General features: G+C 37.2%; 1 protein-coding gene across 5 annotated transcripts; it reads right to left on the reverse strand.

Moving 5' to 3' along the window:
- Window positions 1-271: 271 nt before the first annotated feature.
- Window positions 272-27,046, reverse strand: LOC103178683 (SUN domain-containing protein 1). 5 transcript variants are annotated; one of them, XM_007893547.2, is made up of 23 exons: window positions 26,979-27,046; window positions 23,153-23,244; window positions 17,094-17,300; window positions 16,398-16,594; window positions 14,836-14,862; window positions 14,534-14,728; window positions 13,363-13,485; window positions 12,700-12,783; window positions 12,458-12,574; window positions 12,140-12,238; window positions 11,690-11,783; window positions 10,653-10,711; window positions 9,469-9,614; window positions 9,124-9,384; window positions 8,205-8,291; window positions 7,404-7,447; window positions 7,156-7,297; window positions 6,586-6,840; window positions 5,095-5,179; window positions 3,226-3,341; window positions 2,532-2,699; window positions 1,992-2,084; window positions 272-1,074 (listed from the first exon to the last, which is right to left on the reverse strand). In XM_007893547.2, exons 2-23 carry the CDS (start codon window positions 23,227-23,229, stop codon window positions 958-960), a joined length of 2,793 nt encoding a protein of 930 aa, XP_007891738.1. In that variant the 5' UTR covers window positions 23,230-23,244; window positions 26,979-27,046; the 3' UTR covers window positions 272-957. The 5 variants fall into 5 exon arrangements, with proteins under 5 accessions (XP_007891738.1, XP_007891737.1, XP_007891736.1 ...); XM_007893546.2 differs by having other exon boundaries at window positions 26,889-27,032; XM_007893545.2 differs by having other exon boundaries at window positions 26,827-27,032.
- Between the last annotated feature and the right edge of the window lie 220 nt (window positions 27,047-27,266).

Consider the following 27,266-nt stretch of genomic DNA (forward strand, 5'->3'; position numbering starts at 1 on the left):
AAAGTATAAAGTTATTTTGTGAAACTTGGAAACAGATGGAAGTTATATATACATCAGTGTTTCAGTACTATTTCTTGGTCTTTGCTTTTTATTCTTCAAAACTAAATTTCCTCGTTTGTATGCGTTAAAGCATCAAAAGGTGATGTTACAAGTTTATCATGAATTGGACCCTATTCAGAATGTGGAAACATCCATTAACTGCAACTATTATAATTTAGTGTAGCCTAAGTACAAATCTTACACAAAAGCTTACCCTTTATTACACTTGGAATTACATGCAGTCTAGCAAAAAAATTAAATCTTTATTTAAACATCTGAATAGCATTGTCAGTTTTATGACAGTCAAGGAAATAAAAACACTGTTCGACAAAGTGAAAAATTTACAAAAATACATTGCACAAAGTCCTACGTTTCTCTTGAAAAATAAATAGTTATTCACAAAGATCCACCCCCAAATTCTCTAATTTTGCTTTACAAGAGCCTTGGTTTACTTGTCATAGGTTTTCAAATATACCTGGACATGTCCTATACAGGTCCCTGGTTTTTGCTTTATATAGTTAAATATATGGATTATACTACTTGATATAACTATATTTTTTGAAGAATTCTTTACAAATGAGGACTGTTGTGCAATATACATTCAAATAAACATTATCCAGTAAAGATGGTCATTTCCCTTCAACTCTTTCAACGACAGTCAATATTCCCCTTGTGTGTAAAACACACTAGACATTTCCCAAATAAAAACGACAACATTCTCTCTGAGGCTGTAAAGCCATTAACTATTCGGCTGGCAATGGTCTTATATTGGTCAACTACATCCGATGTTACGTCCAGGATGTGTGATCCAGCATGTTATTTGTGCCTCAGTCCCCAAGAACAAATTCCAGTGTTCATTAAATTATTCCCAGTTTTTCCAGTATTTACACAGTTTTACATGCTCAGTGAAGTCCACTTTTACTCCTTCACCGGGTCTCCGTGCACTCTGAACCGATAGAGGCAGGTGTACTCGGGGTGACCCCAGTTTGAAAGTACTCGAAGTTCAATTATTTGGAAGCTCCCCAGGATCTCCTCCTAATGTGGAAAAAAAATAGCAGTTACTCCAGTTCTCAAGCGCCAACGAGACAATGAGACAGTCTCAAAACATTTGATATGTAGAGTCCTGTAGCTCAGTGGTTAGAGCACTCGCCTCGCAAGCGAGAGCACTGGGTTCAATTCGCGGCAGGGCGAAGTGTTGGGCAAGTTTCCTTACTCCACATGTCTCTGTTTACCTAGCAGTAAATAGAAACCCAGTTGTTAAGTCGAGTGTCAGATCGCTTTTTCAGAGGTAATAATTCTTTCAAAGAAAAAATGTCAGGAAGACATCAAAGTGCTTCACAAAATTTACTGTAAAGTGCCACAATTGTGTAATTGTAAGCGAATGACCAATGCTAACATTTTAATGACGGGCTTTGACACTATGAGAGAGCCTTACTGAAAGATAATTTCCCAGATATATCAAAATCTTCAAGACGCTTTTCAATTATTCATAGTATTGCTCCACAAACTGCAATCAACTTTGGAATAAAAATCTAATGTATCCTTTTTCTCCCAAAACAAATTCAGATACCAGCTGGCTGAGTCTATGGCTAACACCAGCTCAGTATCACGGTCCCAGTCCAAAGAACTACCTTTTGTAAACCACACCACAAAAGGTTTTTAAGGGGTTGAATTCTATAAAATCACCTCAACTAACTCACATTCAAGAAGCCCTATGGATTTAAAGCAATATATAATTGCCAATTGTTACATTGTTGCCAATGTTTGGTACAAAATCCATAACTCTTTATTTAACAGAATTGTTAATGCATCTTTCATTACTTACACTCGAGAAAGTAACTGGAAATATGACATGCAACTGAGAAAACACAAACTGCGGCTGAAAATCTTTAAAACAGAATAAAAGTTAAATGTAGCTAATGTACCCTACAGCTAAATGTAGAAATAGTTACCGTGACAAAGAAAGTCTGGATCGCTGTTTCATCTTTGTCATACATGTATTTCCCGAGCAGTGTGCCTTCCTCTTCATACTCATCATCAAGGCCCTGAAGGAGGAAACATCAGGATTCCAGGTCACACAACTTTGGATCAGAATACTTGGTTTCTTTTTCTGATGGATTTTTAAACAAACATTGTTTTGCCACCTCAAACAAAATTGCTGACTGTTTAAAGATTTCTTTTGAAAGTTAATGAAACAGCATTATCTTTTAAAAAACGGTTCTCCCTTTCTTCTCCCTTGTCTTGTCTTGACAAGTCTGGTTGTGACTTGTTACTGAGCAGCCCGGTGTTCCAGAACAAGATACTTTGTTTAGCCATTCAATCCTCTTTCTGATCACCCTTCTGATGGATATGAGCTGCGGTAACTTATTGCACAAGGAACCCAAAGCGCAAACCAGGACCATGTCACAATGACCAGCATACTTGATTGCCTCTCTGCCCTGAAAACAGCATTTCCTATCCTTTTGTTTCCTGTATATATTAATTATACTTACGTAGACGCTGAACTGCTTGGGAGAACTGCTGATGTTGCCAGTCGGTGACAGGGACTTTGGTATGTGCTCCAGTGTAAAGGCAACAGGGTGAACCTTTACAGAAAGGCGAATAACTAGATAGCCCTGTGATCCTTTGAATGCCCAGCAGTTCCCAGGGTAAACATCTGGCTACAAGGAAGAAGAGATGTGTCAGCAAAGCTAGAAAGATTAAACTCTTCCTGAAGCGATGTCAATGCATTCAAACCTACAATTTCTTCAAAACAATGTTCATACTTCAATTCATCTCTGTGCCCTTTCTGATGGGTCAGAGTGAATTTCCCACGTTTTGTTACATCCAGCAGTTCTGAGGGGGAAACTAGCATTATAAACACTACCCTGCAATGCCACGAGAGGCAGCAGCTATCAATAAAAGCAAATGTATTGGCTTCAGCAGACTCAGACAGTAATACAGTAAATGGGACAGCAGATGGTACTGCAATGCAGCTCTATAACACAATAAAAACACCAAGATTTCAATTTCCAATACCACATTAAGAGTTAACTTTATCAGAATAGTCGATTTCTTAACACAGTTAACTGAAATAGACATTGTACAAGCAGGAGGTGGGGAAATTTCTGCGTCTCTGTACCTGTGAACTTAAATGCTTTGGGAACTGCACCCAATAGCACAGAAAGCATATCTCAAGCACCTCACCTGGATCACCACTCTCGGGGACTGTGAGAAATACCAAAGTGGAATTCCAAAAAGACTCATCAGAGCTGTTTTAGTTTCGTAGGTTTCAGAACAGCGAGTGCTCAAGATGCTGCCACCTACAAACAAACCATACGCTTGATCAGCAAGTCTGTATTTGCAGATTAAATAAACTACACCACAAAAGGTTTTTAAGGAGGGGGTTGAATTCTATAAAATCATCTCAACTAACACATTCAAGAAGCCCAATAGATTTATATTAATGATATGTATTATATATAATATATAATAATCCTTGCATTTGATATAGCATCTTATCATGTCTTCAAAGAGCTTCACAGAATATGCTGTATATTTTGTGGGTGAAACACGGAGGTCAATTGCTCACAGCAGTGTTCCACAAACAGTCGTGGATTGAGTGACCAAATATTATACAAATAAAAAAATCTGCTGATCTGCCACTTCTAACAGCTTTCATACAGCCACTTCAACAATCAATTTGCTAGCTTGAATGATATTAAACAAAGAAGAATTCAACAAAGCCACATTAGTCCTGAGAAACTATCCAAATATTTTACAAAAACAGGCAATGAGTTTGTAGCATTACTTCTACATGATCAAATTGTGGCCCAGTGTTGCACTCAGGTTATGAACTAAGTTATTTTATCAAGTACCAGGAACGCCCAATGTCAAGTAAATGAAACAAGTTACAGGTTTGACTGGTTGCTTTTACAAAGAAACAATGTTTGGATTTTGTAGCATGTCATTTTCAGCCAGAGATCAAATGTAGAGCTTCCAGCTCCGAAATAAACAATGACACAATTTATACAAAAGAAAATGATTTTCTTCAGTTAAATGATTTAAAATGTGGACGATCAAAAGAGGGGTAAGAGAGTAAGGAAGCTGGAATTCAGTTTGATTTTTTAAAAACAGCTTCATGGAGCTTTCGTAACCAAGGGCTTAATGCAGGCGGCACATTGTTCCAAGTGCAGTGTATGCAAATATTACCTCAGAAATAGCAGGTGAACTTGAATGAACAAACAATACAACAAACTGATTCTATCTCTGTCAAGATAAGTGTGAAGGATATTTATGCTCCGTTCACCAAGGTTTTTTAAAAAAAAACCTAATTGGGAGGTGTATGATCCATGGCTAGATTCGAGTCTATACAGAACAACAACAACTTGCATTTATATAGCACCCCCACGGAGGGTAGCATCCCAGAGCGCTTGATAGTGAAGGAGCACGATGCCAAGTCGGGGGAAGATCGGGAATCTGGCACTTAAGCCAGGAACTACTCAACTTGGAATGACTCAAGCTTCCCATGCAGCAGTGACTTCACTAACTGCTTTCTGCAACTGATGGGCGTGTTAATCTTGGGTTAAAATCATTTGTAGTATAGTTTGCCTATTCAAATCAACTTAATTTAAACGTAGCTCCTGGAAGTTACATCCTTCTGTACGTGGTCAAAAGGCACGTTTTGTTAAAGGGTGCCACGGTACACAAATACATATGACATTCTAATCGTATTGCGGCTGTTGTACTTTAAGGAATGTTACATGTATAATCCTGTCATAACAAAAACAGGTATATTGTCCTTGTACAAGGCTGAATTTGTAACCATTTATTACACAGAAATGGTTAGGTAAAGTATATAGGATGGGTTCCACGAAGGACATTACACTTACATTGTCTAAACAAAACTATACTGTCTTCATAATTTGCTTTAACTGGAATTTGTAACTGTGATGGAGTTTCAAACTGACTTTTAAAGTATATTAAAAATTGATTTGTTTCTATTTGATACTTCACATTCACAGCAATTGCGAGGAGAGACTTGGAAAGCACAAACAAATAATTATTTATGCTCACCTCCAGATTCCAAAGCAAAATCCACCATGCCGGTCTGATCTTCACTGTATAATTTCAAAGCATTTTTCACAATCATATGCACTTGCTGTGAGGGAGTCGGGAAGAGACAATTAAAGGTAAGGCGAGAAAAAAAGACAAGCAATTTACATCCTAAAAAGCTGGCAAGTATTTTGGGATTATAAAGTTACATTTATTCACTCCTCAAAGCACGTGAATGAAGATTCATCAAGTCACAGTAAACTGAAAGTGATTGAAATCCATTACTTGTATAAGACTCTTAAGAGGATTATTTCCACTCTGGTTTAAAACCTTAGGGTGAAAAGGTAACACTGGAACACTTTCCTATCCTCTACAAGATGGTGTGGGTGTGTTTCAGTCCAGGAACAGTGGAATGCAGAGCAGAACATAAAATAAGAACCCAAAATAGTAACTAAATTAGTGAACACACTCACTAAGGTGGAAAATGATAAGTTGCTCCAAGAAATAAAATGCCTTTCTATTAGCATTAATCATTTCCATGGTAGAAATTGCATAAAACTCCCTATATTGTCTGCAACAATGCTCATTATCCCCAGTATTCACGAATTTACTGAGTTGGCCCAAGCTCATTTAATAGCACATTCAAAGTCAGTTGGGAGACATACGTCTAGTCCCATTAACCAGGGGCCAAATTCAAATCAGTCCTACAGGAAATATGAATATGAAGAAAACTGCAACTTTTTTTTAAAAAAAATTGAAATCTGTCAATCAACCATAAGGAACATCCAGCAACATGAACACTCAACAGTAATGTTCTCTGTGATATCTCAAAGATGGCTGAAAGAACGCGCTCAGATGTAAATGGGTTGAGAGGTAAGATTTCAACAACGTTGTCCCAAAGATAATGTGCAAGTTCTTTCACACCTCAAACTGAATAAATCCTTTAAAGCCTCAATCTGAATCTTAATTGATGGTTTGATAAAATCTTTGTTCCGGTGTGGTCAGACCTTCAAAATGATTTAACTGGTGAGTCTGCAGACCAGAGAGGGGACTCAGATCAGAGACAAAGTGATCAAGAGTGGACTATATTTTCACCCATAAATATACAGTCAATTCACTTTACAGTACATTCTGTAAAGCGTTTGAGATGTCTAGAAGATTTGAAAAGTGCTATATCAAATGCAAGATTATTATTTTATTTATTAAGAGAAAAAGAACGAGTGGGAGAACCATTAAGTCTTCTTATGCATTTATAGTATTCTTTCAGTATCTGGATTTTTTTTATATAACTGGTGAGATCATGGATATATTCCCATCCAATTTCATTGAATGCTCAGGTTGATTTGAGCTTGGTCATACCTATGTAAACACAACACATACTGCATGATAGATTCAGAAGGAGCGAATATGGATGGGCGTAGCTGAGATTGGGTACAATCTGCCTACTCTGCACATTAAACAAAAGCAATTCTAATATAATGCACAGGGCATTCGAATTTCAGTTGTGCTCACCTGCTCTGAAATGCCACCGATTCCTGCATTGTTGACTGCACATGTAGCAGTCTCTGCATCCGGCATTTTTTTGGTTTCCACCCAATACTGCGTAAGATTTTTCAGGATTTTCACTTCAAGACTTTTTAATAGGGACTGGAAATCAGTTTGGCTGACAAACTGCGAAGACAGCCAATCCTTGAAGGATTCAGGTGAAGTTTCTTGATGGCTCCCAAACACCAGTAAGTTGACCAGTTCTCTGACTTGAGCATCTACCTGTAAAAGCAGGGTGGCAAGTGATTTACACACAGCACACAAACAAAATTGTTGGAACTTCTGTGCCTTCAATCTCCCTGCCCTCCACCCTCCCCGAGCCCCAGCTCGGATCTAGAACTCTGTCTGTCCAGTGCCTTGGGACATCCTCCCGACGTGAAAGGCGCCATACAAATATAATTTTGTTGTTGGTGTTGCTTAAAGTCATCGCTAAAGAAAAAAGCATTCATCCATTGGGGGCAGTAGCTTTAAGCGCAACACATACAGCAATTTCAGCAAACCTTTTTTTAATAACAAAATGGATTAATTAACACTTACGTTCCCCTGTATTGTATCCATTTTTGCACAAGATGCTTTCAAATCATGCATATTTGACAGTTCTGATTTAACTGTGGACAATTCAAGGTCAAGTCTCTTCAGTTCAGACACAAGGTGATGGTACTGTTCTTTGCTCTGACCACTTGAAAAATAAATCAAAGCTACATGTAGCAGGCAATGAGAAATGTTACATGTTGTAGATTACAGCAATGTGGTACCAGTATCACAGGACAAAACTAACAACTTACTTCACAAGGCTGTTTTTTGCAGTTACCACTTCCTTGTGAACCTCCTAGTGGAGTAAAAGAAAAATCATTAGTTTTATATTAAGAAATGGCATTCATAGTAATACATTTTTGAGAAACTCAACAGATGCAATGCATTGCGAAAAGCCCAAATCCATGGGAAATCCACGGACTTGGCGACCCTGCCTATTTGCGCAATAAGATTCATAGCAGAAGGCCAACTAGAATGTTCAACAATAAAAATTCAGGCCAGCATTGTTTCAGAAACATTGGAAGCCAGTAATTATTGTGCAAGAAAGATGTCACAAGACAGATTATATTGTATCAAAGCTGAGTCTGATGAATACAATGGATTTAAGCAAACAAGGATTACTGATATAATTATTCAGACTTTCACAGTTCACAAAACTTTCTGGCTTGAATACAATTTCAATTATTGCTTAACAGAACTTGTAAAATACATTCGGAAAATTGCTCAAATACAAGAGCATATTACAATTATACTAATGTAACAGAACAGTTGCAGACGCAATGATTCAAACTGGCCTCCAACAGCCCTAATTAATGCGCAAGTAGCAACGTTGACAATTGCATCAGACACAGAGCAGCCTTACATTTAAAAATTCTAGTCTTTTCAGGTTTTCGATCTGCGCTTGCAAGAAACCCACAACAATCACGTGTAAAGATCTCTAGCGGAAGCCGGGAGTTGCTTTGAAACATCAAGTAGCTTTGTTTCCAGCTCCTTTGAACTACAACGACAAGTTCCTTGTATGGACAGAATGAGAAAGCCACAACTGGTCATACCTCAGATTTGCTGGATAAACTCTGAAGCAGAAACTCTAGTTCAGCAATCCGTGACTCAAGTTTCTGATGTAAAGCCACAAACTTGCTCTGGGACAGAAAGGAGAAGTTTGTTTTTCAAAACAAAATATTCATATAAATAAAACATACCAAATCAGTTCCAAAACAAATAAATGCTTGCACTCTGCTTATGAAAGCGGACTTAACAGAACGAAAACACTAACGCTGCCAAATTTGGCTGTTCTAAAGTTTGTACAAGTTTGATCTACTGGTCATTTAACAAGAAAACTGAATAAATGAATTGTCACAAATAGCAGTTTCTCACACTTCCCAGGAACATTTCAGAGTTACCAATAATTGGAGGATGGCAATGGAAGATGCTTGACTGGTTCAATTGAACAGAACCAAATATCTTTTGCCCAAGTTGGATATGTTTACACATTGAGTTGGCAAATACTAATAATATTTAGAGAGCCAGTTGTGTCTCCCGTTCACAAGAAAAAACGACTAGCACTTACGACCAGTTTCTGGAGCACTATATATGTTGTGGGTGGGGATGGTTAGCAATTTTGTAGCAGAAAATAATAATAATAAACCTTGCATTTGATATAGTGCCTTATCTCGTCTTCAAGATGTCTCAAAGTGCTTCACAAATTATACTGTAAAGTAAATTAACTGTTACATAATTAAATATAATTTGGACTTCCTGTTCTGAAATCCCTTGAGCATTATAAGCTTTCGCCCACAAATAATCGGTCAATTCACTTTACAGCATATTCTGTGAAGCGCTTTGAAACATCAAGAAGATGTGAAAAGCGTTATACCAAATGCAAGGATTATTATTTTATTATAGGCACAGAATGGTTGCACACGACACACTTGACCAGGGTCATCTTTGACTGGAATATTCCAAGCAGCTTACCTCCTTAACATCAGTTCCTTCCCTTTTCATCTCTTCCCGAAGCAATTGCACATGCTGGCTGATAGCATTTCTTATCAGAACCAGGATTGTTTCTTTGTCACTCATTATCTTAACCTGGTCCTTTAGTTTTTGCAGCAAACTTGCAAAATGACTGTAACGATCATCTGAAGTTTGGGTGCTTTGAACACATCGGTCATTTAATGCAGCGATCTGCTTTTCTAGCTCAGCCACACGATGCCAGTCCCAAGAGTGTCCAGTACTCTGAAAGAGAAGCCACTGGGAGTCACAAAGCCGAACCTATTACTTTAATGAACACTGCACAAAATATTTGGTGGAAAGAGTTACCAGTGGAAATGGAATAGAAGTAGAAGCCTCCTCATTTGTTTGGATATTTGGTAAAATTTCTTTTGAACTCTGAGTTGTCTGCACTGCTGTCCCATTAAAAATAGGCAAGAACGCCCATAGACCTGCCAGGCCAAAGTACCATAAACCTATCAGGAAAAAAAAGACAGCCTTCATGGTTAACTTGCTGTACATAAATATTTACAATAAAGAGTTAACATGTACAATAAAATGTCACAGCAGACTTGAATGGCTGAAGAACCTAGTCCTACTGCTGAGGTTAAATTATTTTCAATGGATAAACCGTAAAATAGTAGTTCAACAACTTCTATGTAAATCTTTGCTTCTGCCATTAAATAGTTTTATGTTAATATATTTTGATTCTGTAATTCACAATGCAAATGGCAATTACTGCAATACATAGTACTTTTTAAAAAAGGGTTTCCACCACACCAGCCTCCCTTCCCACCACCCACGTAGTCCCACTGCTATTTATCAAGTTATCTGCACCTAAACACATTTTAAAACAAGCCACCAGGTGGAGCGTCTTGGTTTAATAGTACTAGTCTATCTGTGAGAATGGGTCAGTCAGCTGATACACATTTTAAAAAAGTTTGGAACAAATGCTACGATAGACACAAAATAAATTAGAGAAAGTGAAGAAAGGGAAAGAAATTCTATGGAAACTCACCACGTAGATCAAACAGATGGAGGAATTTTGACCATATTAGCAGGTTAATCTCACGAGTGAGTCATGACAAACTATCTAAAACCACATACTACTGAACATACAATGTTTGTCATCATATCTATAGGTTCCACACATTAGCCCTTAAAGAAATCATCTAAACCGTAACAATTTGCACTATTAGGTTATCTAAGGTAACACAGCACCTTTACAAATTACACACCGGTACAGTATTTGTTGCCATGTCCATATGTCCCTAGCATTAAGTGTTAGTGCTGCAGATCTAGTCTTTGGAGATGTTTAAATATTAAATTCTTGTACAGTACATTTGTTTACATAGAGCACTTTATTTGATAGGTGGATTCGATAAACTGTCAATCCAACTCGGATTCTTTTCCCCCCAGCATGTTTTGGCACTGGTCGTCAGCCAGTGCTTCATTTAGTTGTACATTTTAACTACATCTTATTGTTAAGTGCTAGTTTGTGAATATGTACTTACCGAACAAAAGAAGAAACGGGATCAACAAAAGCAACCACCTGAGAAATTTGGGAAGGCATCTGAGAATTCCAAAAAAATTACAATAAGCTCCTGATAACTCGATTCTGGTTTAACTTGTCACTACCACTTCATGTCATCCTGCTATCAATATCTTGGCCATATTTATTTACATATTTATACATATGCCTAACTGCCACTCCTGATAACTTAGTCACTGAGCCCTCTCCCTTGGGAGTGACAAGTTATCAGACAAGTGCATCTAAAAAAGGCCTTTTAAACCAATCCTAAATTACTAGAACTTGCATTAAAAAAAAATGTACGTTCCAGATACTCCCCGAGTGCGCACTGTAGATTTACTAGAATGTTGCCGGGGATGAGAGGAATCAACTATAAAAAATGGACAGGTTGAAGCTTTTTTCTCTGGAGATAATATTCCTTGCATTTTATATAGCATCTTAACACATCTTCCAGACGTCTCAAAGTGCTTCATGGAATATACTGTAAAGTGAATTGGCTGTATTTTGTAGGCGAAACACGGCAGCCAATTGTGCACCGGAATGTCCCACAAACAGTCATGGATTGAAGTGATCAATTTTTTAAAGAAATTATTACCCCCGGAAAAGCGATCCGCCAATCGACTAACAACCGGGATCCTACTTACCTCTAGGTAAACAGAGGCGTGTGGAGTAAGGAAGCTTGCCCAACATTTCGCCCTGCTGGGAGTTGAACCCAGGTCCCCTGCTTGTGAGGCGAGTGCTCTAACCACTGATCTACAGGACTTCAGAAGAGGCATTTGAGAGGATTTGATAGAAGTGTTTAAAATCATGAAAGGGTTCAATAAGGTGGATATATAATATTAATAAAAGGAATAGAAGGGCCTGCCCATGTGAAGTATAAGTAACAGCTCAGCTAGTTGGGCCGAATGGCTGATTTTGGTGCTATGTAATTCTGGGTTTTACAGCCTATGTAATTCTATACTTTCATAGAAACATTTTTGGACCAAAAAAGATCATTGCAGTCTTGACTTCAGAACATACCTGGTGAGCAAAAATACATCAAGGAGAGACATTAGAGTAATCAGTTGGTACCATCCAGTTCCAAGCCACCAGAACGCTGCAGATGCTGCCTTCCCTGCAAGAATGAAAAAAGAATGATCACGATCAAGTAACAAGATGCTCACTCAGGGGAAAGGAAGAATTCTGAAGCACATGCAAATCCTGCAAAGGAAGAAGCTGTACGAACATTGCCAACTACATTTCTGTAAGGGCATACAAGTCTCAAAGCAAGCACTACATATACGAATAAAGCAAGGAGAACTCAGCCATGATGCAGCACTACTAAAACCATCCCACTATTGCACAAAGCTTTGTGCTGGAGGTCAACAGGGTTCTACAACACAGCCATGCAGTGCAAGCTACAGCACCAAGCCTGAAAAAAACAGATGGAACAGATGCTGAACATAATAAAAAAAATAAAAATTAAATAACCTGGAGAAACAATTGCCAACCACAGAATAGATAAGATCTTCCTGGATATAAACCAGGCAGCCGCACCACCAGCCTGCATCACTTGCAGCAAGAGAGAACCTACAAATATAAAGCAAATCAATCTGCAAACGTTTTGAAATTGAAGCAATTCTGCTGACAATGGTTACGTATTACGCCACACAAGTTAATGGAAAATTGTTATAAAAGGGCTCAACATGTCCCAATGTCACTGGCACTACATCTCACAGCATTTTTCACAACATTGCGGCTGCAAATAAGAGGATAAAAATAAATCAAAAGAAATGTCTAAAAGTTAACCTGCATAAGCAAAGATCAGCCAGACAGTCCTTGTGATTCGTGTGAACTTCGTGCACTTTGTGGACTGCAACTCAATGGATCTGTGGGTATCATGTTTCATCCCCTTACAGTCATCACCTGTTGATTATTGCAGTACAATAAATTAGCGGGTGAAATAAAGTGGACCCAGATTGTGGTCAAGTGCATTTTACCCCACAGAAAACCACGAGCGACAACAGCAGGCTTGAATCCTGAATACTTACACAAAGATTCCCCATTTATATTCAGATGTCCATCCCCAGTAATCAACTCTTTTACATTCATTCTTCCACAGTAACTTGAATGGGCTGCAACACAGAAACCAATTCTTAACTGTATTTTGAGATAAGAGCAAAATATTTCTGCAAATTCTGGGCTATCTGGGCATATAGATGCTGTATTTCCATGTAGCCAGGACAACACCGATCATGCATGCCAACATATTCATTAAAAGGTCAATCGACCACCCGTGTAAGCAAGCACAGAACTGAAGATATGGCTCACTTAAGACCCATTAACAGTGTTAATTGCACAAAAACTCAACTGTAAGCTCATTCTGAGTGTCTTTCAGTGCAGCAGGAAGTTTAGATGCAACCAAGTGAGGAAGACCAAGCAAAGGCCTGAAACTGAACATCAGCAGCAAAGAGAAAAGCTGTGACATTTATTATTTCAGCAGAGTAATTAGAAGGTTTAAAATATATCGTACTTTTTAGCATTTCAGAAGAAAAAACAAAACAAATGGACCACAGCCAGTATCTTATAGTGCAAGGTACGAGAATTCAGAACAAGCGAATGCATTATTTGAGGAAGAAAAAAAATCGGCCATTATAGGCAGTGCAAATAGACTGAAGGACATGCAAGCACTTTGTTCCTTCCCAATTATGTACCTTTGGAGTAAAACCCAGTCTTCATCAAAATTGTCTGATAAAGTTGTAAAAACCATGCAAGTGTAGTTGTAACAGCATACTTTGCCAACTTAAACTTCTGATTCGTGAATAACTGAATTCCTCCTAAATAAAATGAAGTAAATGCAGCGTTTTTTTAAAATATCATTGTTCTTACATTCAGAAGCACTTCCCGAGTCAGATCAATGGAATTAAAAATATAATAGCAGAGAAGCTGGTGCAAGGAAATGGAGCACTTCCTTATTTGGGGAACGCAAGTATCTTACTGAACAGTCTCATGCCACAAAGTGAAATTAGATGCACATTTCTTCTCTTTCTGCACCAACCTTAGAACAGTGCTCCCTAATGCACCGGCAATATTTTCCACTCCACATACCAGCTAAACTCAAGCCCAAAAGTGAGACTTCTAAGTTAAGAGCCCTTGTTTGAGATGACACATAATCAATTTACAAAAGGAACAAATCATTTATTCATCTATAGCAAAATTAAAATCCAGTATATGCTAATATCCTACAAATTATAATTACTCTCTCAAAAAAGTGAATTTTTTTGTTCAACTACTGCATCATACCAAAGGAAAACATATATATGGTCTGAAATCTGTAGCATTTGCCAATTTGCTGTTTTTGCTTTTATTGTACACAAAATTGGTATTGCAGTAAAGCTTCGCTTTCCCAACAAATACTTCCAGCTGCACTGATTTTTCCTCTCTCAGGCCCAGGGACTCTGAAGCTCTGAAAACAATTATAACACCTCACCTGCTGCACTGGTTAAGGTAATTACAGCACAGACCTGGAATTGAATCAGACAACTTTAAGGTTGTCCCAAATGCTTAGTTTGGGTAGTGGCTTTGCCAAAGCAAAAACGGTTTCGTTTTCATTCCACTTCCTGATTAAGTTATCTGTTCTTTTTAAACCTTTTCAAAGACAAAGCATCATTCTTCAACTAAGCAGGTGACCTAACACAAGCTTCCACCAATGCAACTGTTTAGTCTAGTATCATGAGATGGTGACCAAAGCTCGAACTACGTAGTTGGAAGTTATCTCACCACCTCCTTGAAGACACTACCCATAGAATATTAAAAAAATATTTTTAAAAACTAAGTAGAGAAATGGGATCCACTGCTAGGTTGACCTAATTGTCAATCACTTACTTAATTTGTCCTTCTTGTTTCGGTTTCTGGAGTACACCATTGAAGATGCAGCATGGGAGGTGGAGTATGCAGTCAGGACATCATTTCTTTCAGAGAGAATACTGCAGTCAGAACAGGTGTAGCCATTAATCATGGCCATCTGCTTTTCAGCCATTACTACATCTCCATTTGCCCAATTTGAGGATGCATTACCACCTAGCACAATAAAGAGAATACAAGTTCAATTGTTCAAAGTATATATATCTGTGCCTAGCTCATGGACAATAATCTGTCAAATGGAACAAACAAGTGAAAACTTTTACCTTTAGTATCGTCATCATCATCTAACCCTATCAAAACAATAAAAAACATTTTTCATATTAGTCCCCTTCAAAGCATTTACCTTAAATATTTATGGCAATTTGTTTTGTACAATAGAGCAAACTAATTGTTCCCTGGCGCTGTTGCATTTCCAGGACTGATAGAGCTTATCCAGGATCAACATCAATGTGAATGTTCCAATCAATAACTGTAATTCAGTTGACAATCTATTTAGTTCATACACAAATATCTCTGCAGCCACAAAATAAAGAATGTTAAGCAGCATCAATGGGTCTAATTGGTAGCAATGATTAGATTCATTAATAAGAAATTCAAGTCATGCAAATGGAACTCCTTCCAATGACTGAAGTATGTCGAGCCAACCAACGGGAACTCTGCTCTAATGCAATCTACTACTTCTGAAGTGTTCAATGGGAATTTTAATGGTATCCTTTATTAAGAAATACTGTAAAATAGATCCCCCAAAAGAGGGTATTTTTTAAGGTTACGTGCATTGGGTTATACAGACGTGAAAACAGGCTTGAATGCAATTTACATTTAGCATCTTTCACATCAGGAGCATGTCTCAGTTTTTAGAATACAAACAAGCTTTTGAGAATATTCAGAATTTTATTAGTTTAACTTTAGATTTGGACAACTGTATATGGACCATATACACACAATGACTGTTCAAAGGTGGTACAATACAGAAATATGTATTCTATACACAGTGCCAAAAGATAAGAGTGTCACAATGTCCTTTGGCACAGGTACATATTAGGCAAATAAATAAATCTCAAAGATTGCTGGCATTAAAGCTTCTTGATTATTGCCAGCAATCTTTGAAAGTGAATGTTGTGTGTAAAGTTTGAGCTTAAAATAGATTCAAACCAGACTTTTTGGTTAGAATTGTAAGTTCCTGGCTACCAAAACCATGCATTTGTTCAGTATGGTTTTGTTTGTGCAGATACAGAGCATCATTCAAATTTGTGTTAAGGCTGCACTCTCCAACTCTCAATTCTCGTTTTATGCGGTAAAAGTGGTTTCCTAAAAGCATTTGTGGTTTCTAAGAGGATATCCTCAAAAACCATTCAACGCTGCACTAAACTCTTTTGCCATCAACAGGTGGTAGTGATAAAGCTTCTAAAAGATAGTGTTAAGCAAGGAACAAATGAAGGTTTTTAAATAATGCTGGTTTAATAATAACTAATAATTCAAAGCTTGACAGAGGAAATTGAATAAATTCAGATTTGAATTGGCAAACAATCCACTAAACGAGTCATCGATTTCATGACTGTTTACAGGACATTGCTGTGTGCAAATTGGTTGTCACGTTTGCCAACAAAATACATAAAACTCATGACACTTTAAAACATCTTGTGAAGCATTTGAAACATCTCCCGACATGAAAGGTGCTGCAATAAATGCAAGGATTATTGTTACAATATTTCAGCTATACTTTTTTTAAGGATTAACAAGTTTGAAGCAAGAATCAGGACATTGTATTACTTTTTAAAATTTTTTTTACAAATGGTTTGAAAGTTGACAATTTTGTATTACTTACCCCAAAAGTTTCCAAGTTCTGTTCTTTCTTGAATTGAAGACTCATCGAGTACTGTGGACAATATTGATGAATCACTGGTGTAACTAAGGATGCTACTCTGACCTGTCAGAGAGAGGTCACTTGAGATTTTCCTTGGAGTATGATGTGAAGCAGCAACAGACGGTTTGCTTACACTTCTGTGCTTCTGTTTTGAACTCCTAGAGATAGACCAGAGCAACTTTGGTGAAGATTATTCAATGCTTTCCCTTAAATAACTCTATTGAGACAGAAGAAGGGATAAGACTCTGTATGAAATACAAAGATTATTATTATACTAAAACGTATTGCTGCTGAAGGGTGCTTAATCAAGAAGCTTCCTCCATAATTTGTTGTTAATTTGTACGAGTTATACCCATTGCAGCTACGCTTGCAACCAAAGGACCCAATTCTAGATTTTGTTTGATTGGAGTCACCGATTTAAGCCTTGTGATTTGGGTAGATATGAAGAGAAACCCTCCCCATCCAATTTTCAAAGAAGAGTTTGGTTCCTCTATCCAAATTCACCACCAAAATTCAGATTGTCTATGTACCTCATTATTTGTGACATGTTGCTGCTGCTGTAAAAATTAGCTATCGTGTCTGATAACATTTGATTAGTCTCAGCACTTTGGGACACTTGTTTTATGTGAAAAGTATTATAGAAATTATTAAGCTTACCTAGATGAAGATTCTTTGTTGGACATGGACAGTACATTTCCTGCGTAAGAGTGGTTACCACACAAACTGTCATTGTGTACACGGTCTGGTGAATAGTATTCAGCGTTCACAGGACGCAACCTGCGTCGAGACATTCTTGGTGAATCATAAACTGGAGGCAGCTTATGCTTAGTTTCAAAATCCACTGCTTCTGTAGAGTAGCTGGAACTGTAATAAAACGCACCGGATTAGCATATCACAATGCAGACCACAATATTCATGAAAAACCTCAATACAAGAAAAGCTCTGAATGATCAACCTACTGGTGGCCAGATTCAGCTACGCTTTTTAAAAAATTTCTACATTTACAGTTCTTCTCAAAACACCAGTGATGAATGCGGACTTAAAAAACATGCAGTATGTATCGTGCAAGTTAAGACAGTGATTAATCTATGAATCTAAGGACAAAGGCGCTTGAAAACTAAAATAGATTTTGTGAATTTAATAAAATTACTACATCAGAAATTTAGGCAAATATTTAATAGTATAAATCACCAAAATTACACATTTTGTAAGATACAGCACATTTACATTTAAATGTTCTGTGTTTATGGCAGCACTGAACAAATACTATTAATTAGGAAATGTCAAAGGCAGGCAAGTCTGCAGTAATTCAAGTGATTGTTGATGGCTGATCAGCCAGTCTAGCTCAATGTTCTCAATCCCGCAAGCCAAAGCCTAAAAGTAGAACTATCCTAGATAATACTTGCATTTGGTATAGCGCCTCTCATGTTAAGAGGACGTCTCAAAATGCTTCACAGGATTTACTGTGATAGAGAGGAACTATTTGTAGATGGAAAAGTGATAGTAAACTTACCAGTTCTTCATACCTCTTACAATTACTATTTTATGTCTATCTTTTGGGATCTTTCAAATCCTCATTTAATGTTTATATACGTTATAACAATAAATCCTCAGATCATTACCAACATAATAGGATGTAAAAGTAATGCAGTAACTTTTCCATGCTCCTCCCCATGATTCACAGGGACAGACAGATAAGATAATCTGTTCTGAGCTCTTGCTCAATTCTTCTTTGTAATCAATGTAGTCGGGAGCTGCAGAGGTTGATTCAGATTCATTTGGAATTATCTTTGGAACTATCTACAGTGCCAATCACTATTCCCAGCTTAATCATAGTCTCCCTGGAGCTTGTATACATTTGTGCCAAGAGCCAATTTAAGATAAATATTGACTAATTGCAATCACTGATCCTCTTCCGCTTTCAAAGCAAAAACCTCTCCAAGAAATATTTGTTTGGGACTAAAATAGATAGCATGTCACATATTAAAAAAATTAAATTTGCTTTAAATATCAAGCTATTAATATTTTACTGATTCGGGGTCCAAAACATCAAATTCATCGGAGTGGACTGCTTAGCAATTACATCTCTCTCTTGGAAACGCTACCTGTTGCTTCAAACTTTTTTTCTGACTCATATTGAAGGATGGGGCTTGTAACCAACAAGCAGACAATACAGCAATGTTAATAATGAGATGGACCCTGAGAGAACTCTGCAAGTGGTTGGTTTACATCGGCCTGCCTCCCAATGAAACATAACAATAATGTCCTTTTGTATTTTGAGCTTCCATACTCGTCAGAAGAGTAACAGAAGATTTGTGTGAGAATTTAAAAACAAATGTAATTAAGATTAAAACTCACTGAATGAACCAACAACATTTATAGACCTACAACAACAAAAAAAATTAATTTATAGAGCGTCTTTCACGTCGGGAGGACGTCCCAAAGCGCTGAACAGTCAGGTGTAGGGGCCCGAGCATGGGGGAGGGGTGGTATAGGGGTGAGGGAAGGCAGAGAGGTGGGAGGGAGACCAAAGGCACAATCGAGGAGCCAAACATCAACATTTGATGTGATTTCCCGAATGCAGTTTATAAATTAAATGTCAAGTAAGAGATGGTAGCTTCCCCAAATGGACAATGTACAATAATTCAACCAGATGCTCCATTTTAACATCTTAAAACACAAAACTCTTATGACAGTACCTAAAACTTTCTGTTTAATTGACAAACTGCATCAATGTAGATATATAAACAGCACAGGAATAACCAGTATTGTAGAGATAGTACTTTATATTGTAATAAATCTTAAACCCACATCTAGCTACAAGTGTTTCAACCACTATTTCACAGTGGTTGTCACTATCCTGCTCAAAATGTAAGCAAACCTTCCCATCAGATGTCAGTGATGAAATCCTCAATTTAGCAATTCAGAAGTTGAACACTCGCACTTCATTTAACAAAAGACTCATCAAGCATTACATTGATTAATATAATTAGTGGTAATATAAAATTTATATAGACCAATATGTCTAAAACATTAGTATTAGATTGCTAACTGTGATACCTCCCCTCATATTACCCAGCCAGTTGAACACTCTGCTCTCCAATATCTGAACAAGGAAAAAATCCAGTTTGCTTAACAATGTAAAGGTTTACAAATGCACTACAGCAAGTACTTCTATGCAACTTCACACCAATAAGCCCTAGATATGATTTCTCTTCATCAAACATTTTTTCACAATTGTAGCATTGATTCACCACACAAATCACAAAACTTTGACAACTTATGCATCACCACACGAGGGTCACGCAAACCACTTTAGTCATGTATATAATCTAGTGGTTTAAAGCCCCATGCAAATTTCTTCTTTTACTTTCATTTGAAATAATACATTTCCTCTCATATTGTGTGTTGTTTTGTGAGTCAGGAGAACAAACTCCAAACAGAGCCCGAAGGCTATTACCTATACTGCCCCCAATATCCTTCATTCCCTTATTCCCAAAGTGTGTTCTTTCATCTGTTACATGCCCAATCTCTTATAAACAAACAAACAAACAAACGAACGAACGAATGAATAAATAATCCTTACATTTGGTATAGCGCCTTTCACTTCCGGAGGATGTCCCAAAGTGCTTTTACAGGAAATACTGTAAAATGCAGTGATTATTTTTTGTAGGGGTAAAGGAGGCAGCCAATTTGCACACAGCATGGAGTAAATCATCAATTTTATTTAAAGGATTGTTGGCCAGGACATCAGGAGAGATTCCCTTCTCTTTTCAAAGAATGCCAAGGGATCTTTAATGTCCACCTGAACAGGCAGATGGGCATTGGCTCAACATCTCACCCGAAGGAAAGCAGTCACAATGCAGCACACCACAGCACTACTACACTGGAGTGTCAGGTTAGAATATGACTTTGAATTCCCGACATGAACCTACTTTTTTATTTCATGATCACAGTGTTAACAAGGCAAAGCCAGTCAGTTTCTTAGAATATAGGCTATGCATAGAAATTATCATAACCACATATAATTTAATGTCAAGCCAAATGGCAAGGTCGGCAAGACACAATTGTTCAAATCAAATTATCTGTCAAAACACTTGCCGACCATTCCACAAGAAATAATTAAAGGTAGGGCAGTAATCAACACCCTAATAAAGTATGGCCAACTCACCCTGAAATCCTCGCTTGACTCATCATGCTCTCCAACTACCGAGCCATCTCTAACCTTTCTTCCTCTTTAAGGTGCGGGAACGAGTCATTTCCACACCGCCCCCACCTCCCTTGCCAAAGCTTTACTCCTTCCTCTTCCACCATTTGCCTTTTTGAGCCCCTCCAATCTGGATTCCATCCCGCTCTAATAATGCCCAGGTCAAGATCCTAAATCTGAGTGCTCAATCTCTTGGCTTTCTCTGACCACCCGCACAACCTCTCCGTCCATGCTGCTGAGACTCTCACCCATCTTTTTCACCAAATAGGCTACGTTATTCCAACTCAATGCTTGCCCGACTCCGCAGCTCAATGTGCAGACCATCCAGAACTCTGAAGCCTGTGTACTCTCCTGTACCAAGCTACGTCAGCCTATAACCCTATTTTTGCTCGACTCCACTGGCTGTCCCATCCTCTAGCGGACCAATTTCAAGATCCTTGTCTTCATATTGAAATACCTCCATAGTCTCACCTCTCCTGTAACTCTGTAAAGAAATTCTGAAGTCTTCAATAATGCAACTAACAGAAAATATCACTTGGCCAGCAAACCCATTCAGCTCTTCACTACTTCATCAAAGCTGCAAAGTAGTGAAACAGTAACAACATTTTGCACCATGTGAAGTGGCAGAACACAGGACTATGCTCACACTGAGCTCCAATATAGACATTTACACAATGTCAAAAGTTATTAAAAAACAGCAATAAAGGTGGGAAAGAGAAATGCCTTTACGCACCGCACCCATTATGCACTTAAAGAGCAGCATTGGGCAGCTTAGTAAACCAGTTTAAATGGAAAATATGCAACAAACACATTTTCAGTGAGGTATGTAAACAGAACTCAATTCAACCTCAATTATAACAATAAGACATCTATTCATGGTCACTATTATTTGATTTAAGAGGAAAACAGAACTTACAATTTGATAATCAATTACCTTATAGACAATCTTGATTTGATTTTTAACCGGACGTATTGTTGAACTATCTTTACTTTCTGGTTTATAAGAAAGCCAACATTGTTACATTGCTGTACTTATCAGATGCCACCATGCTGATCGCATAGCAGTGATCTCCCTTAAATTCTAGGTTAACATTTCCTGATAGCACAAGCAGTTGGGAAAAAGCGCATTTAATATATGATCTAGATTTTCAATAAGGGTAGCGTTCCAAATTGCTTAAACAATTTGTCAAATTATTAACTATTAAATTCTGGATGATCTGAAATGTTTCATAAACTATTGTAGAGGAATTGAAGATCCCATTAAAATTTGATTTCCATAAGTTTGCATCATAGTAAACTTTACATAGTACTCTTCCTTTGTCACGAGGTACAATCAAAGCTAAGACCTTAACATATAAAAGGGAATTTGTTAAGCTTTTAAAACAAATAAAATGGAGTGGAGAAAGGGCAGTTTGCTAGGATTAAGCTGTATACCTCCAAATGAGAAAATTGCATAACATAAATGGAGCAATTTACATGCAGTAATTCCCATGTTGTTCACATAATTACTCACACCATTTTAAAATGTATTTTCTTTATTAATCAAACTTCTCTCCACACCAGATACTCATGAGCCAAATAATTTTAGTTGATTAAAAACTTGATCAAATGCTGGTTTCTCCTCTAAGGGACATAATGTACTTTTATATCATCATGAAATTGTGTACAGACATTTGAAACCTTGTCCAGGATATTCAAAGCGGAAATGGAGAAGAGTGACTCTTGTGTAAATCGGACACATCGTAGTTCTTTGTTTCATGCTGTAGGATTAGTTTATTTCAAAAGCCAATTATCAGCTCTGAGGCTTTTGAACAAGACAGTCTGCTTTCTACTTTAAACCTCCTATACTTGCTGATGTGCATCTGTCAGTATTGTTGGCCTCCTTCCATTAAACAAATATTGGCAGTGTTAGTGAGAAAGAAATGACAGCTGCAATTTTCTTGTAAACATGCGACTGTCATGTTTTTATACAAGTGTCCTCAGACAACTGGAATGCTCTCACCAGGTGTCTCATTCATGACAAAAAGAACTATTGAGAGAAGGCTTAATTAGAACAGGAGTCTTGAGCAGAGGGTGACATAAAATTAGACAACAATGTAGAATAAAACATTTACAAATAGGCTCCTTTAGAAATGCTCCAATTAACATTTCTATCACATTACAGGGCATTTTATGCTCACCTCAATAACCAGCAAAAATACTAAGTTTGGGCTTATTATTATATCAACTCTCATTTCTCACTTAAATTCCCTTTGCAACATCAACCGAGCTGTTCACATTGAAAACTAGTTTCATATTGCAATTGCCTTACTTTTAGTTTTGGAACAAATGCAGAACTACCAATGGTTTACATTCAATATAGTTGGTGCAAAGTCAAGACAATGTTTCACTGACTTTGTTGTGATACATTTTGTATGTGGTAAATTTAAATATTCTTTAACAAGTCATTGGATAGAAATTTATTTATAAATTAAAAACAGACACCATGCACCTTAGCTGCAAGTCTCACCTGAGTGCATAGGTATAGCCAGTGTTCTCTGGCACATATTGAGGAGGAGTGTATATATGTAGACGTGAAAAATCCATGGTCAATTCGTTCTACTGCAAGGGTGAAACAAATAACGTAATGCAATACTTCCAAGCAACTCAAGACCATGTACATTTCAGTTTACTATTATAAAAAGTCCAATCTGTGTTCAACCAGTTTATCCGTTACAAGATGCAATTATGTTTAAGCATGCAATTGAATCACTAAACCTATATCTTGCCAAGTGCTGGTATGAGATGCAGCCCAGAAAGCAGATAACACGTTTTCCCTGCAGTAATCCTACTGTTCAGATCTGACAATTACAAAAATATCATAGTGCCATTATGTTTTGGGCCACAGACTAATCAGCTTTGAAGTTATCTAACAAGATATGGACCATCCCATTGCTGGCATTATTTCAAATCGAAGGGTAATGGGGATTAAAAAAGTATTTTTTTCCAGTGTAATTTGTGCTACAATTTCTGTGGTTCTATACTACCCAGGATAGGTACTATCCATATACCATATGCTTCCCTATGCTTTTGTTAACATGAAAGTTTAAAAGTAAAATGATAACTTCTGGAAAAGACAGTTGGTGATATTACAAACAGTATTCAATATTTCACATTTTCCTTTTGAAGCAAATTCAATGGAACTTGAAGCAATTCAGCATTGTAGAACATCACATCTGACATTCTGCTGTTGAAAGTAAATAGGGTGGAAGTAAATACCCAAGAGGTTATCACACAAGTTATAAATGCAAGATATAGTTCCATATAGATTGAATTTAAAGTACGTCCAGGGAATGTTTACAAGACAGATTTGGTGTACTTTATGACCATAAAAAAGTTAAACATGTCTTAGGATTTTTGTACCAATTTTTGGACTGTTCAAAATGATAATAATAATCCTTGCATTTGATAAAGCGCTTTTTCACATCTTCGAGACGTCTCAAAGTGCTTCACAGAATGTACTGTAAAGTGAATTGACTGTATATTTTGTGGGCAAAACACGGCAGCCAATTGCGCACAGCAGTGTCCCACAAACATTTGTGCACTGAAGTGACCAAATTATTATTGTTTTTTTTGCTGAGGGATTATAATCAGGCGTGTGGAGTAAGGAAACTTGCCCTAAGGTTTCGCCCTACTGGGAATCAAACCCAGATCTCTTGCTTGCAAGTGCTCTAACCACTGAACTACAGGACTCCACTGTAGTCAAATGATAGCAATAACAGCTATTCCCCTATTTATTAATAGCTTTGTACGAGATTTGTACTTGTTATGTAACAAGCTTAAAATGCAGTGATGTTATATTCAGCATTAGAACTAGACATCATTATGCTGCTTATGGTTTTCTATAACAGAGAGCATATTGGTGAACACAAGAATATTCTAAACTGTTACCATTTACAAACATGCACAAACAAGCATTAATAATAGCTGAATTCTGATGCTCATGGTACCCTCATTAACTCCTAAAGAGTCTATTTCAGTATTTCACATAATGTTCCCCGACAAGATAATGAAATACTTGCATCATCTTATTTTGAATAACTCAAATAAATCATTCGATGATCAGAATTTCCCTTTCTGCATAGATGAATAGAAAATAAATTATTTTGCTAGCTTATATTTTCTTGAGGTTCAAGCACAAATGACAAGAGGTAAAATTCTGGAAGCAGACCGAGTGATTACGAGGACCAAAGATATTTCAGGGAATGGAAAGAGTCTTCAACATAGTAAATAGTGTTTTGGGGAAGGATCAGGTTCAAGAGACCTTGATTGCTATTTTAAATAGTCAACAACTTAGAAATTAGCTTTCTACAAATTTCATAAACCGGCTCCCTCCTCATATTTCAGGTCTCAATAAAGGTAAATTAATCCAGATACATAAACAAAGGATACTCTCCTGAAACTCGACACTTATTTGCATCAATCTTACAGGGCTTTGCATGCTTCTAAATTAAGCTTGTTAGTTATCCTCACCACTTTGACAATAAATTACATTACAGCTGCTTTTGAAGTTTGTTTCGCTCTGCAGATTCCTGAGGCAAAAGATTTTTAAAAATGCTCACTTTAAGTCAAATTCATTACATGCTAAAAATAATGTCTCAATTGAATACACTAAGCAATTTACATTTATGTTTTTAAACACTGTCAAAATCAGGAAACATTATTTCAATTTATTAGTGTTTGGGTAACAGATTCAGAATATTCCTATGTGACATCATGTGAGTATACGAGGCCTAATGCTGAATGAGGTGCACACGGGGGAAAACACACCGAAAAAATATACCTCTCTATCAGCCATCATGAAGAGCCAAAAATCAAGATTATCTGCACTTGTAACGTAACAAAAGCCTGTTCCATATAATGCAGTTCTATTCCATAAATTCTAGGCAAATCTAATTTTATTCCAATTAGATAAATAATAAATGTAATGCATTTTTCCCAATGCCATAGTTTGCATTAGATTTGTTAATGCTCAGAGCTTAATCGACATTTTCTGAGACCATATGTACAAAACATTTTGAAAGATTTACAAAACAATTAATTGGTACAGCTGTTAGCAATCTGAGCTTCTAACATCTCATGAATGTGATTTTTTTCAAACAAAATCATTAAAATTCTGCTCGTTGCTCAATTTGTGAGAATCGGTGACAGCCGAAAAATATTTTGTGATAATGTCTGGACATGCTGGTGCACTTGATAATACCCATTAATGTTGATTTGAGCATGGAACAGGAAAGCAGGAGCAGTAGATAAGACATTTATAAATGTGACCCATGCACATGCTATCTTACGAGATCAGTCTCTCTCACATATACACACTTTCATAAACATTCTTGCGAAACTAATCTAAAAATGAACTGCTTCCATCCTGCAAGTTTCCAACATTAAAATGAAAATCAAACTGTCACTTCTCAAAAGTAGTCATCCAGAAACAGTGGAGGGCGGTTGTGGAAAGGAAGAGAAAAATAAGTATCACATCTGCTATTATCAAAAATGCCTTAAATACAGTCAGTGTTAAACACACAAACAGTTGTGCAGCTCAAGGCAACATACAACTAATCCACTGAAAGAGATTGTGCTTGAACAATGAATATTTCAAAATATATTTTTGTAATCGCCCCTCAAAGTATTCCTTCACTATAAATCTATGGTCCATAAAATGCCTGATTGTTTCAGATACATTTATATGCACTGTTTTCTTGTTTTCGTAAGTTATTTCCAAGATTTTATTTTAATTGATTATAAAAACATTAACCTCATTTTCATATGAATAATCTAAGGGAGGTCAAATGCCGAGACAATTAAAAGGCAGGCTAACAGGCTGAACACACGGGTACAACGTCAACACGCAGTAAAGAAACAAAACATGCACAACAAGACTGAAGCCAAACATTAATGAAGACAAAATAAATTACACCAATTGTTCATGCATGTAGGAAAAGTGTGAAATTAGCTATATATGTCTACTGTATCAAACAGCATGCCTTAGTTTAGGCCATTGACTCTTTAAAAAACAATATTTCACATTACATCTGCCATGCATTCAGACGTACTGGAAATATTTAAGCATCAAGCAATATATAGTAAGTCAGCCTGCAACAGAAGACTTGCCCATGCAACCTTCAGTGATTCTGCTTGTATAACCTTCTGATGCAAATTCGCAAGACAGCAAACCCAAATGTTCTACGTTCACTGCTCTGATTTACATCTCTAGATGCAGGGGAGTCTTCCCATAGTGCAAATCCTTGTATTCACTGTTGGTTAATGCTAATTGAAAGCAAACTTTCACAACTTGCCGATGAACATTTCTGAGTCAACACCACAGCATTCCAAAATGGCTTCCCGGTTTCCACAAAGCATGAAGGATTACAAATAAGATCCACCTCCTGCAAACTACTACTGTCAGTCAGAAGGAACCTTTAAATCTATTGGCCATTGCAGCTGCTCACAGCCAACTGACAAGAAGACATTTAACTCTTCAGGATGTCAACCCACTGCAGTAGTGCCTTGACAGTACAGTGGGAGAGAGAAAGGGAGGAGAAAACAGAGGAGAGAAGGAACAGGACTGTACTCAAATACTTTAA

This window comes from Callorhinchus milii, unplaced genomic scaffold, assembly GCF_018977255.1.
Source record: "Callorhinchus milii isolate IMCB2004 unplaced genomic scaffold, IMCB_Cmil_1.0 Scaffold16, whole genome shotgun sequence".
Lineage (NCBI taxonomy): Eukaryota > Metazoa > Chordata > Chondrichthyes > Chimaeriformes > Callorhinchidae > Callorhinchus > Callorhinchus milii.